This window comes from Rhamphochromis longiceps, linkage group LG17, assembly GCF_057381845.1.
Source record: "Rhamphochromis longiceps isolate RC_006_pf linkage group LG17, R_longiceps_female_GT1.1, whole genome shotgun sequence".
Taxonomy (NCBI): Eukaryota; Metazoa; Chordata; class Actinopteri; order Cichliformes; family Cichlidae; genus Rhamphochromis; species Rhamphochromis longiceps.
In genome coordinates, this window is record NC_140573.1 from 9,294,371 (window position 1) to 9,309,578 (window position 15,208).

The following is a 15,208-nucleotide window of genomic DNA, read 5'->3' on the forward strand; positions in this document are numbered from 1 at the left end:
GAGGGAGAAGGAAAACACAATGGTATTTGAGTGTGTGTGTGTGTGTGTGTGTGTGTGTGTGTGTGTGTGTTCAAGGACGCACATACAGACATTGTAAGTCAAGAAGCAACACAGTACTAGATTTGTTTCTGTCAGTCAGAGCGGCAGAGAGCAGATACACATAAAACATGCTGGGTTACACACAAAGACGCTTCAATCTCAGACATCGCAGATGAAACGAGTGTTGGGCACACAAACAAGAGGTCATAAAGATTCATTTGCACGCACACACACACACACACTCTCTCTTTCTAATGCAAGCAGAGTCTGGATTCTGTGCTATTCCTCTCCTGTGAAATAATAAGCTCCACATTTCAGTGATTCGGATTTAGAGAAGTGGTTTGTAGGCAGAATTTTAAAGAGATAAAGCTGGAGAGCCTAGATTTAGTGGCAGCCGCATCTTTAAAAACAACACAGCAGCCTAAATTTATTCATGCAATAGTATTTTATTTATGCTTTACCTCAGAATCACTGATATAGTCTGCTGTACAGACATGCAAAGTACAAGCAGAGAAAAATTAAGAAATGGCTTGTGTGAGCCTTGATGTGATTTGTGGGGTCTAGCTGATCCAGCATCACTCTTTCAGCTCCAGTGCATGTTAGCCTTGTTTATATGCATAGAAAGGGTGACAAGCAGGAAGAAATGCAGAAAATCCCCGTCTGTCACTCTATATTGTGATTCTTTCTCCAGGCTTGAGAGACAAGATCCCAACACGCTGCCACCGGCTCGCTTAATCATAACCAGCAATTTTCTCTGCAAATAACCAACGTACCAGCTTCAGGCCCGGCGGGAGGTTTGACTTTCCTCAGAAGTGGCACATCAAGGTTAGCGGAAAGGGTATGATAAATGTAGTGACAAATGCATTACTTTTAGTGTTCTTAAATAAGCAGGTCATGCAGTATAAGAAAACAAACAGAAGCGCTCCTCAGAGAGGGCTCATGGTGAAGTGAACACGCTACCTTGTCGAAGTTATCTGAATGCTTGAAAAATAATCATGATGTGCATATTTTCCAAAACACGGAATGTGAATGATGTGCGTGAACAAACTATCAATTAAAATCTTCTGTCACCTGTCACTGAACTATCACTTTTTATAAATTTAAGAGATGAAAAGAGAGCTGTTTTTATTTTATCCTTTTTTTAAACAAAACACAAACCAACAATGGTTTCCTACCTTTTTTTTCAATGAGATTATATATGTGACCTGACCAGTTTACCTGAATCTGTTTCCCAGTCTCAGTTTTCATCCTACTGAAACTACATAACACACTAAAAATGTGACTTCAGTGATTTGATCTGGGAAAGCAACAATACAAACTCAGAGACTCCAGTTGCTTGTATGTGTTATGGGAAGTTGCGTCGCAATGAACGTGTTTAGGTTTCTTCACATTCAGCATGAGTTTTCAATTCAATTCAATTTTATTTTATTTATATAGCACCAAATCAAAACAGCAGTCACCTCAAGTCACTTTGTCAGGTAAAGCTCCTACAATAACTGAGAGAAAAGCCCAACAATCAAAGGACCCCCATGGGCAAGCACTTGGTGACAGTGGGAAGGAAAAACTCCCCTTTAAAAGGAAGAAAGCTCCAGCAGAACCAGGTTTTGCACTGGCCCATTTCAAAGATTTTACCATTTTCACCATCACCATCTCAGTTTAAACAAACCAGGTGTGAAGAGAAGTGGCAGGTCTGACTATAAACCACTTGCTTATTGGCTAATTGTTTGAGATTAACAAGTCATTAGCAGTGAAAATAATACAGATGTGGTCCTTTTTGAAACATAGCATGACTGAAATTTATACAATAGATACTTTTTTTTAGTATGACCGGAAATGAGTGACTGAGCCCACACTGTAAACTAAAAGTGTTTACAAAGGTCAAGTCAGAAAGTTGTTATTCCCGTAGGCTGTGTGTCGAAATGAAGGATAGTGTCCAGGCATCCACGAAAAAAGGATTTACCAGGGTGAGTGGGGGAAGGTGTTAGCAGTAAAGTAGCTTTGAAATCTAAAGATAAGAATAAAAACATTTAGCCAACCCACAAAGCTTTGGAGGTTATTGAAGTTCAGCTAGTTTGCTAGATCTTTTAGGTGAGAGATAAAGTCTTCTCAATAAAAGTGCATGTTCAGTGTTGTTCAGTGAGGTACACAATCTGAGTCCCCATTGGGTGACAAAAGAGATTAAACAAAAAAACAAAACATGGTCCTTTTCTAAAGCATTAAAATACTGCTGAGAGGCTCACAGCATCCTGGATACTCAGTGAAGCATGCCTTAACTTGAAGGCCGGCTATGAATAAATAGTACTGATACAGTTACAAGTGTACAACTGAATAGTTTGCTAAGGCTCATCTCTATTCAAAGAACAAGGGCACACAGAAACGACAAGAGCCTTAGAAACAGCCATGTTGCCTTTACATTATCACTTAGCAAGTGAATTCAATCCAGCTGCTTTTTGTTTTCTACATAAAAACACTGCAGCAGTGGCATTGAAAAATGTACACAGAAGATGGCTATTAGTGCGTTTTTCTTTTTTGGGAAGGAAAAAAGGTCATAAGCATAGCAGATGAATCCCATTTAAGATGTCAGCATCGTGTCCTGCATCCTTCGCAGTGTTATTTACCTCCTCATTAATATAAGGAGTAACTTAACACTCACAGGAATTCAGATTTTTACTCTAGTGGTTGAACTTCCCACCTTTATACAGTGATTTAGCTACAAGTGTTTTTCAAACACGATGATTCAGCGTTGCCAAAGAGACCACTTCTTACTCTTGTCAGTGATGTTGGGTGTTATAACACCTTGCAGGCTACTCTGCGGAAATTTAGGTCAATTTTAAAGGATAAAGACGATACTCTAAGTCAGCGTGACTGCTCTTAACTTTGCACTAAAAGTGTTTTGCAATTTTACTTGTTTTGAATTCAATCTGTTATTGCATAAGAACTATTTACGTGTTTGTAGCGCGCACATGTTGTTTGAAACAACTCATGGCCAGGCCACATTTAAAAAAGAGATTTCTAATCCTTTAATTAAACTTTTACTTAAATGAGACTGAATAAACTTTGTTACCAGAATGAAGAGATATCCAGTCTATATTTAACTTAGTTTAATATATTAAGATATGTGCAGTGGGGTTTTTCGAAGGCTGATGACATTCTTTAGATTTTTAGATTTGGTGTTTACAGTTTTCCCCATTTTGATAAATGGACTGCTATTTTTATAGCACCTCGGTATTCAGTTGAGCTCTCACAGCATTTTCTACTGAAAGTGTCATTCACCCATTCACATATCACTTTTATCTAACATCTAACATTTACACACACACACTCATGTGGATGAACTGGGGTTCAGCATCTTGCCCGAGGATACTTCTGCACAGAGACTGGAGAAGTCAGGGCCCAATCGATCGGTAGATGACCCAGTCTACCATGCTCTACCACCTGAGCCACAGCTGTTCAGGTGGTATTAAGCCGCTAAGAAAGACATAATGGCTCAGAAAGGATCAAAACCTTTCTGAAATCCTGTGAAAAGCTTTGATATTGTATTTCCACCAGTCATTCTAAGATTTTCTCTCAGCTAACACAGATCACAGTAGTCCGTTATCTTTAGAGCATATTAAATTACTTTTAATTAACCTTTTTGCCATGATTGTTGCTTTATTAGATAAAAGAAAATTCCACATCTAGTTGTCAAGCAGCCCAAAGCCATATTTTTCTGAGCACCACTTCCTTTTGCTTTCACTCTACTTAAAACAGTGGACCCAGTTTTTTAGCTGAATCTTCTCTTTACTCGTCAACACATTTCATGCTATGAGAAACACAGGGCCTTTAGATGTTTTTCAGGCCAAGGACAGAAAACATTACATTTGGCCAGTACCCTCAACCCAGAGCATCCTTTCTGAAATTAGCAATTAAAATGAAAGTAAATTTGAACTTCATCCACTCTGTGGAATTGTCTCAACGTTCCTACGGGTCCCAGTTCTCCCTGTGACACCCATGTATTATGTATAAGCATATGCACGATGAATAAGTCAAGAGATAAATGACGAAAATTACATTTCTTTTCCGCCCCCCATTTCTGTTTTTGGCATGACCCGGTTGTTAGTGCATCCTTTATCACGGCAGAGGAGCAAGTAAACTGCAGAGACCAGCAGAAAGTGAGATGGAAAAAGTGAGAGAAGAGCAGAGAGAGCAAGAGAGGAGGGAGGACAGTTGAATCCATCTCTCAGTACTATCCCTCCCTCTGGGCATTTCCCGGCTGGCACACGATATGTGGAGGCTGCAGTATTTTAAATCTCTACCATACTAATACCAATGAACCATGAGCACATTGTCTTTTATTTATTATTTGTGTGTGTGTGTGTGTGTGTGTGTGCATGCGTGCATGTGTGCAAGCATGTGTGCCGGAAACCCCAGAGCTACAGAGGCTAAAGACAAGATTGCAAGCGTGCACCAACTCATTTGCGTATATGTGTGGGTGTATGTTTGCTAATGTTTGTTCCTCTCTTTCTGCGAGCTCGCCTATGTGTTTGTGTGTGACTCACCGCTCTCCTCACCAGATGCTTCACAGCCATCTTCATCATCACAGTCGTCTCCGCTGCCTCCCTCCGTGTGGGCGCTCCCTCCCTCCTCTTCCTCAACCCTTCCTCTCACTTTGCTCGCCCAGCCCAGCTCCACTAATAGCTCCTAAATGAAGCGCACACACACATATGTCCACAGATATTACACATACATTTGCAAGACACTTGGATTGATTCAAATTTTGTTCTGTATTGTGACAAGATTTTTTTCTGATTTTATTTGATAACCTTACTGGTAGAAAAACATTTTTTATGTCTTTCAAACTATGTTGTCTTTTTTCATAACTTAAGCTAAAGAAATTGGAACAAATTATGTGTTTTGTGACAGGCTGCTAGTAACAAAGTACCTAATGATACAAGAAAGTCTTTGAAAAACCTTCCTTGAAAGCAAAGTCTGAAGAATTGAGGGGTAGCAGTTTGTAATGTATACTATAATCGAGAATAATCCAATTTTCAGGGGGTCACATGGAAGGCAGTGACTGATTTTTATAATGGAATGACATGTATGTATAAACACACATCGAAAGAAAGACTAGAAAACAAGGAACATGTAGACAAAAACACAGGTCAAAGTACACATGAAAACTTTATTCAAGTCATGGTATGACAACAAGAATCCCACTCTCCACTGCTTATTTAGATCAGTGCCGATGCCGTGGCATAATTGTGATGCCAGATAAAAGCTTCATGCCTCTATTCATGTCTTCACGCCTGCTATTTGATTACTTTTTAAATACAATACTGGATTTAGCTTCAGTGGTGGTAAGATCTATCTGCTTTGGTCTTAAAATTTGTCCCACGAACACATTTTAAGACCAGAGGAGATAGATCTTTTAGAGCAGTGGCCCACAGGTTGTGGAATGCTTTGCCTCCATCATTATGTTGCCTTGATTGCATTTATTCTTTTAAACAGGAGCTTAAGACTCATTTATTTAGACTGGCTTTTACCTAGATTTGTGCTGTATGCTTGATTGTGCTGTTTTATGTATATCTGTTTTATATTATTGTGAAGCATTTGGGGTTGTTACCCTGTAAAGAGTGCTACATGAATAAAGTAAAGTAAAGTAAAATATGATTACCAGATTTATAAATAACAGTTCACATTTTGTTAAAACAAAGGAAAAAATAAAACATACAAGTCATCAAATTGAAAGTCATACGGTTTTCACCCATACACTATGACAGGATCATGTAATTGGTTCATAGTTTGATAAATGAGTACTGTAAAGAGCCAAGGTGGGTCATATAGATGGGGTCCAGCTAAGGACAGAGACAAGGCAAACATACAGCATTTTTATCAAGGAAAAAGACATAAGAAGACATTAAATATATATGTATATATGGTACCATGGTGAAAAATAAAATGTCAGTAAAATATATCTTTTTTCCTTTGCCTTATTTCTGTCCTTAGCTGGAACTGATTAGGTAGCATGGTGGTCCTGGCTTTGAGACCTTTACTTGATTTGGTTCCCTGACCACTGTTCCAAAGCCAGCAGTGTTGTAGTGTTGCCACTACAATATCCAATATAAAGCTGCTGGCCAACCAACTAGACATTGTGGTGGTTGACAAGGAACAGAAGACCACAGTTGTGATATATATTGCAATCTCAGCAGACAGCTACATCAGGAAGAAGGAGCACAAGAAAACAGAGAAGTACAAGGGGCCAAAACTAAAATTGTGGCTCCAGCAGATTGCAGGCACAACATCAGCAGAATTGGTCCAGAAGAGCACAGTCCAAGCACCAGCTAAGATACTGTGCAGAACCTCTGGTAGAGCACTCAAGCTTCAGGATCATATCCATACCACACCTCCAAGCGGTGAAGAGGAGAGAGTTCATCATGTTACCAGTGGTTTCTATGGTTGTTAAAAGTAAAATGAGAAGAAAAGTCTTCAGCTTTCAGGCCCCTCTCCAAACTGGAACCAGCTCCCAGTTAGGATTTGAGGCAGACCCTCCCCTTACTTTTAAGATTAGCCTTAAAACCTTCAGTTAAGGCTGGATCAGGTGACCTCCCTTAGTTACACATCAATAGGCCTATACTGCTGGGGGCTTCACATGGTGCATTAACTATTTCTTCTTCACTCACCTTTTTTTTTTACTCACTATGTGTTTATATTCAAATTTGCATCTAATCTGTTATTAAATAATTCAGTTATTATTTATTTCTGTCTGTCTTCCACAGTGTGCCTTTTATCCTGTCTCCCTCACCACCAGCCAATCACAACACAAGTCTGTTTTTCCTTCCCACTGTCACCAAGTGCTTGCTAACAGGGGGTTCTTTGATTGTTGCTGTTTTCTTTGTATTATTGTAGAGTCTTTACGCTGCAATATAAAGCTCCTTGAGGCGACTGTTGTTGCTATCGGGTGCTATTAAAAAAGAATTAAGTTGAATGATTTATATTATTGTATTACATTGAAAACTGTCTGAACAACTAAATGGACAGTCAGTTGTCTGAAATTTTATGATAATTTTAAATTTGCTATCCTGCAGAGTGAGAGCTGTAACTGATTTTCCCTGTCTCAGCTGCTTGTTTATACACAGACAAAATCTGTCTGACTCTCTCGTATTTAAAGATGACTTAACTCTGCCTACCAAATATAATCCCTTTAGCACATAAGCATAAGGTGTCTGTTTTGATTCACAAGGGGAAGATATTAAGTAGGCAAACAGCATTGTGGGGTGGCTGTGGCTCAGGTGGTAGAGCAAATCATCTACTGATTGGAAGGTTGGTGGTTCGATCCTTGGCTTCCCCAGGCTGCACACCAAATATCCTTGGGCAAGATACTAATGCCAAGGTTGCTCTCTGATGTGTTTATTGGAGTGTGAATGTTTATTAGTTTGCACTTGTGTTTAGAAGTGAATGGGTGAATGCAGCATGTTGTATACAGCGCCTTGAGTACTCCGGGAGAGTAGAAACGCACTATATAAGTATAACAATGAAAACAGTGCACCTATCCTTGTGTATGGATCAAGGAAACATGTTTAAAATAAGCAGGCATCATCGATCACTTTATTTGATTAACAAGCAAGGGTGCCTGTTAGTCCTTGTGGAGTTTCCTTGTGGGGCAGAAGAATGTGGGATGCAAACGGAGGGACATCTGGCCTCCACCATAGAGTAGGCGTGTAGCAGCCACGGAACCAAGGGGAAGCAAGGTTATTATATGACAGCATGTCCGAGGGGACACAGAAACAGACTAGGCTCTGTACGGTGATTCACCATCATGTCACTGGACTGCAAATGAGTGCTGAGGGAGGACAAAAATACATTACAGCACTGTTTCCACCAGGACTGTTTTCTTAGTCATGTGGAAAGTCTGAAATTTAAACAGGATTTGGGCCATGTGGCACTGAAACTCCTCTGTGAAACCAACAGAGCCAACAAATAAAATTATTCAAGTGTGGTAACTCCAGAACGGTCTGTCCAGTGTAATTAATGACTGGAGACAAACTTAAACTGGTAGTGGCTGAGGTGATGAACTTTTGTATACTGTAAAAATAGAAATATTTTTTGCTTTGTTCTCAATAATACATCAGATTTTAATAATGATGGATAATAAGACACTGCCTTTATAAAATGTTTAAACAATTATACATGTTCAACTGCTCGTTAATGCAAATATGTAATCAGCCAAACTCAAATAATTTAGGCATGTCAACATGGTCAAGATGGCCTGCTGAGTTCAAAGTGAGTAAGGAAGATGGGTAATTTAAGTGACTTTAAAGGTGGCATCGTTGTTAGTGCCAGGCTGTGTGGAGTTTTTCAGAAACTGTTGATTTGCTGGGATTAAAATGGTCTTAAAAAAGAGAAAATATCCAGTGAGCAGCAGTTCTCTGGGAGAAAATGGCTCGTTGATGCCAGAGGTCAGAGGAGAATGGGCAGACTCCTTTGAACTGAAAGCAACAGTAAAGCAAATGACCACTCATTACAACCAAGGTATGCAGAAGAGCAGCTCTCAGTGCACAACATGTCAAACCTTGAAACAGAACAGCAGCAGCAGACACTCCTGTCAGCTAAATACAGGAAAGTGAAACTACGATTTACAAGACTGTTGCGTTGAGACACAAAGTCTAGTCTCCACAATAAAATTGGTATAATTTAAAGCTCTTACTGGGTGTAAATGATCCTATCACATGCTGACAAATGATCATTTTACAAGAGAAGAACTCCTTCCTTGCCCATCTTCAGCTGCCATGTAATCAAAAGATGAGAGCCCTTCCCCTTTTTAACACAAAGGGTTGATTCATGTCATCTTGACTGGCTGTGCATGTACCTACAAGTTTTAATTGTGAGTATAAACACGTGGTTGCGTTAATAAAATCCCATTAGACAGCAAAGCTTATGTGAAAAACAAGCTACTGCACCAAAGGTCTGCTTAGCACGCAATACAAATTGGGACAGTGACAGATAAGAAGACACCAACGAAAACGCATAAAGAAAGACAGACCTTCAAAACCCGGTCGGAGAAATGATTAAAATTCCAGGGACGCTTCTGTGTCCTGTCTCATATTTTCCCTCTGCTTTCATCCTTGTGGTCAGAGCGTGTAAATGGCACACATGACAGGCATGAATAATAATTAATAAATGGTATGCATTAACGGCTGTGCCTCAGATGAATGGCTTCACCCACAGAGAAGCCACCGGAGCACCTAGTTTCAAAGAAACAAAGCCCAGGATGTGGGTTTGCAAAGGCGACTCTCAACAGGTTCAAATTACACTTAGTTTATTTGTATGTGTGCAGAGGCTTGCATCCTGCAATTTATCAGAAAGATGGAAAGACCACACCGCACCTCAGAATGGAAAATATCAGACCTTTCCCTTTGGTTCATGTCGTGACCTGTATAGCATTACTACGATCGATCCAGAGGCCGCGTATCCAAACACATTGATCTAACCGCGTGTTCGTCTGAATTACATCTGAAGATCGGCAAAAAGCTCGAATAGTCTTTAAATCACAGATGACCAAGAGTATACAAGTTAGACTGAATTAATGAGCGTAAGAAGGAACTCGCATCCATAAATGAATACATGGTGCATGTGTAGTGCATGTTTGTGTACGTGTGTGTGGGGGGAGTACGGGGCGGTGCTGACTTGGCATTTTCTCCATGTAAATGCAGCATGATTAATGGAGTCACCAGTGAAATTAGACAAAGCACAGAACAGCAGAACAGCAAAAAAAAGGAAAGAAAAGAAAACTAGGCCTTAGCATGTCCCATCCGATTAATTTTCCTTTACCCTCACCAACATTACATAAACCAGAGGTTAACAGGCTTTCTTTAAAAGGAGTGGCTGTTGCTAGGAAGACATAACTTCTGTTTTTATGACAGTTCTAGGGGGTACTGTTTAGTTTCTGTAATATATTTTATACATGTGTGTTGCCGACAGGATAGTTCTTTTCAATAGCCTCCACACCCATCTAAAAACACAAACAAACTTCATAATCTCTGTGGTCCACATGTGCTGTCTGTAAACAGCTACAAGAAGAAGTAACTGTGTAAAACTGGGGCCATATTTAACTTGAGCAGCCACCACTGGATAACCAGCTTCCTTTAAAAATGATTAAAAACAAATCAGTGGGCCACACTGCTGGGCGGGGTGACATCTCCAGTCATTACTGTTTACCAGTGATGTGTGGATTGTAGAGGGGAGGACACTGCAGGGAAGTGCAGACTGAATACTAAACAAAATGAGAGACTTTATTGTGACTGATCAAAGAAAAATACAAATAGGCCAATAGAAATTGTAATCCAAAGAACATGAAGTCCAATCAGGTCTAAAGAGCATGAATGTGCACAGGTGAGCACAGAAGGCTAATTTAGGGTTAGAGAGCGGAGAGGAAATGAGACACGGGTACAGATTATCAACACAGGCAAAGCAGGAAGTAAAGCGAACTATTCATGAAGGAAAACCAACACTCAAAGGAAAATAGGAAATGAGTGAGAGACCTAATACTAACACTTAGCACGATGTCAAGCTAGTGAACAAAGGGTGATGATGACATCAACAGAGAAATGAGAGAGAAGGAGGAACAAACAGGGTGGCAGCAGGGGAACTAAAAACTGGCATTAAGAAAACTCAAGAGTTAAACCCAAGCGCAGGATTGCAAAACTCAGATTCAACTAGACTAAACAATAAAGTTGAACAAACACCATAAAAGTTCTTGACTAAGAATTTCAAACAACGTGACGCCTGTGAGGACGGATACTGTTTATTTTGACTCCAAATTGTTGCTGCTGGACAAAACTCAGCACTAAAAATAGATTTACCAATTTAAAAGAAATCAGCTGTTTCCACCTGTCTGAGTAACATTTACTAAGTTTAAAAAAACCCTAAACTTACAGTTTCGTTATATTACATAGCCCTGTTTTTATTTTACTTTATTAAAGTGCGTGTGTATCCTTTTTTAGATTTACTCGAGATCTAAAGAACAAAAGATTAGGTTGTTATACAGTTCTTGCTTCTACTTCTTTCTTCCTGTTAAAAGCGAGTTTTTCCTTCCCACTGTACCAGGATCTTGCTCATAAAGGGTTTTCTGATTGTTTGTTTTTTCCTCTACTATTGCAGGGTTTCTAACTTACATTATAAAGCACAGTGAGGTGACTATTTGGCGCTATATGAATAAAACTGATTTGAATTGATGAGTGAATGACCAGCAAACCAAATTATGTTGCCAGTATGAGTTGTATGATGTATCAGGCTGTCTCCCTCAATCCAGAAGGGTCCAAAGCCACATCGTCCACACATATAATAATGAATCATGATAATGAATACATTTCATATATCATTCTACGGAATCGTATGATTTTATGAATCATTCACACAAATCATATCTCCATATTACCTTACTGAGTACAGCCTTGAAAGTCCTGCATAAATTCCAGTTTAATTGTTGAATTAATTAATTTATTATTGAGTGTTATTATCTACCTGTGTTTCAAGTGCTGACATTTAACTTTATTGGATTAAGCAGCACTTCACACAGGAGGTGGTAGCGCATAATTGAAGGCCAGATGAACTTAAGGGCGCCCCTCCAACCCCGCAACACACACACAAACACAGACACACACATATAAAAAAAAATGGAGCCATCATCATCATCACTCCCGCAGAATGGCAACCATAGGGTGTCACTGCCAAGGTTAGCGCAGGGTATATTAATGTTCAGTAGATGTGAAATCATCCAAGAAAACAAGAAAACCACTCATAAGCAAATACTTTCATACTTCAAAAAATCCTTTTGAAGTATGAAAGTTTGTTTCATCATAGTGTCCTTAAAAGATGAAGGAAAGCCCCCAAATCTAAGGTTTCTTCTTCTCTCGATTGCATATTTCAGAGTGAATATTGATTGCAGCACTAGAAGAAAGGCCACCAACTCATAATATATCAACATTGGGACTATAGCTTATTCTATAATTACAAGACGGTTTGGACAACAGTTGTTGTTAGGGTGGGAAAAATCTCAGTATCATCCATCTTAACATAAGAATTTGGGTAACACTTTATAAGACAGCCTTTGTTGGGAGTAACAAACTGGGAGAACACTGGGTTGAGCATTTACCTGTGTTAGCTGTTCCAGCCTCTGTTTTGCGCCCTTCAGGACAGGATCCGTATTGCGCACAGTCAGCTCGGGATTCTCCCTCTGGGCTTTTAAAGTGTTGCCAACCACACGACCTGCATAACTACAGAAAGGCAGAACATGAGAAAGATATGCAGTACTTCCTGTCCCAGTTTGTCTCTGTGTGAGTGTTGTTCTCCTGTCCCAGTTCTCTCCATTCACTATACTCGTGTGTTTAGTCAGAGTGCACTGGATTCATAGACACACATGCACACGGTCATATTTCCATTACTTCAGAGGTAGGGGTGCAACGATATTCGTATCGATATTGAACCGTTCGATACAGTGCTTTCGGTTCGGTACGCATATGTATCGAACAATACAAAATTTTTAATTTATTTTATCAACTTTCCTTCTGACAATGCTGTCTGTGTTGAGCGCTCAGTGAATCTGCGTTCGACTACTCCGCCTAGGCTCGACAGTGCAGCCTAGGCGGAGTAGTCGAACGCAGATTCACTGAGCGCTCAACACAGACAGCATCATCAGAAGGAAGAGCGCAGGGCAAGCTAGCGAGACAGAAGTTAAGCTCTCCTTACAACATGGACCTCCCGCACCCTCATTCAGATCTGGCGTTTGGAATTATTTTGGTTTTCATGTGACGTATGACCCTGAAGGTAAGCGAGTCATGCACTAAAGTAAAACAGTATGTTGGATGTGCCATGCAATGCTCAATTACATGGGTGGGAGCTAGTGTGTTAGCGCAGTTAGCTCGTTAACGTGTTGGCCGTCTAGCCCCATGCACGGGGCGATCGGCGGTAGCTCGTTAACGGAGATTTGCCGTGTTGTGGCGTTAAGGTCATTTCAACGAGATTAACCTGAAAGCACTAGTGGGAACACAATGAATATGACTGCACATTTACGCCGACATCATCCTAGTGCAAAGACAAAAACAACAAGCATGCATGCTACAAACTTTAGCCGAGTCATTTAGACAGCTGTTAGCACATGATTCTCCTTATATGTTTAATATGCTGCTGAGAATATAGCCCAGAAGAAGCGGATAGTATAGCTTTTATTTTGGAAAGAGCCATTTCTCTGTAATAAACTCTCTTTTTCCAAAGATGAGTGATTCCTCAATCAGATACAGGGCTCGCAATATCGCTAGCCCGACGTCCCGGGGCTAGCGATCTTTTCAGTCGGGCTACCAAAATCTATCTCTGCCCTGCCCGTCGGGCTATTGCAGGAAGGAAAAATATATGTCAATGCTTTTGCATTCTTTCAGAAATGTAGCTGGGTAATTATGTCATTGGCATCGGTGAGCCACTGTCAATATGTGACATATTGAAATCGCGTTTGAATTTGCGCTTGTTTTTTTGCTTTCACTTTGCAATGACAGCACTGATCTGTGAGTGATGATAATTTGTGCACCAATTCCTCTGACATAGTCTTATTAATTGTTAGCTTACTATGCAAACATGACAAGTGAAATCTCCCGCAGCAAGCTTAAACATGTGAGAGGTTGATCGCGCAGAGAATCGCTGAGCTTATGTGAGTGCGTGTGTAAAAGCAGCAGGATTTATATTTGACTACGATGACCTTCACAGACAGATATATATTTTAGTTCTGCTGAGCCAAATAAGACAGGTCAGGGTGAAGAAGTGACAGCCAAAGAAAAGCTTACCACAAAACTGAGAAGTTATGACAAATCAGACTATAAGGCAAAAAGAAAGTGCAGCTTTATGGTTTCATGGACAAAAGAATTTCTGTGGCTGCAATATGACGAGCTAAATAACCAGGGCTGCACATAAGTGGTCCGCAGGTGCGCATTCGCTGTCAAAATAAAAAACACGCACAAGGGTTAGGGTTAAATTTAAAAACTGTACTTTTGAGTTAAAATATATATTTATAATTTTAATAAATGACAAATTAAAAAGGCATGAACATTTTTTTTGTATCGAAAAAATATCGAACCGTGACACCAAAGCATCGAACCGAACCGAACCGTGAATTTTGTGTATCGTTGCACCCCTATTCAGAGGATATTACATTTACTCACGCTGGTTTTGTCGAGTCTTATCCTGACCCCTCCATAATCACTACTTGCCCATAATCCAGATCTAACCCTAGCCTTAACATTAAACCAAGTTTTGAACTTATATGTTAATAATCTGTCTTTTGCACCTCTGACAGTAAGCAGCTACCAACAACAGTAAAGACAAGAAGTATTACAAGTACACAGACACATACATACCCTTTGCAAAAAGAAAAGTCACCATTTACTCCACAGTAATGGACTAACTTGTGATATGAGCTCATCTTTATGCAGATTAATCTTATTTCTTTACTTTTTTTCCCAGGGATATTTCATTGAAAACAGATGGACTGCTTACAGTAATTGCTATTAGTGGTTTTCAGCAAGGTTGTAAAATGATTCATCTTTAGAAATCACATTTTCCCACACACAGGAAACTGAAATTCAATTTACAAAGATGTTTTTTGTATAATTTAATATACGTTTAAGATATTTTAGTTCTTTGATAATTGTGTCTGTATATATATATCTATATCTATCTATATATATATATAGATATATATATGCATCATACATTTACATATCAATATATTACAGAGGTACCCACTATAGACGCGCTGAATTAGGACACAAGAATCAAGTGTTAAAATCATTTGAAAGGATATTACTTTACTTTAGAGCTGAGTAACTCTGCATGTTTTTAAATGATGCAATCAAAGTAAATTTAGTATTACAATTTATTCCATGCAACGAGTGCCATCTTTGATCATCTTGCATACTGATAGCTTTTTTCAATAACAGGCTGTAAGCAAGGATCACATCATTTTGTCTGGTGGGTGGATCAAAACGGAGATGAAGTGGGAGAAGAGCAAAAAAGAAGAAACAAAAGTTCATGAGTCACATTTTTCCATGTTCCAAACCAGCTTTGCTAGCTAATACAATCAACCACCAACTCAGTAACCACCGAGTCCACACCCTCAAAAGCACAAACACACTCTGGCAATGGCAAC

The 15,208-nt window shown here is 39.5% G+C and overlaps 1 protein-coding gene across 1 annotated transcript in view; it reads right to left on the reverse strand.

Moving 5' to 3' along the window:
- LOC146649277 (glypican-5-like) overlaps positions 1–15,208 on the reverse strand; it is a 65,236-nt gene that overhangs the window by 15,573 nt on the left and 34,455 nt on the right. Inside the window, exons 8-9 of the mRNA XM_085387111.1 lie at positions 12,170–12,290; positions 4,578–4,719 (exon numbers count right to left, since the gene is read on the reverse strand). Of these exons, the coding sequence (XP_085243237.1) occupies positions 4,578–4,719; positions 12,170–12,290 (263 nt within the window). The remainder of the gene's footprint in view (positions 1–4,577; positions 4,720–12,169; positions 12,291–15,208) is intronic.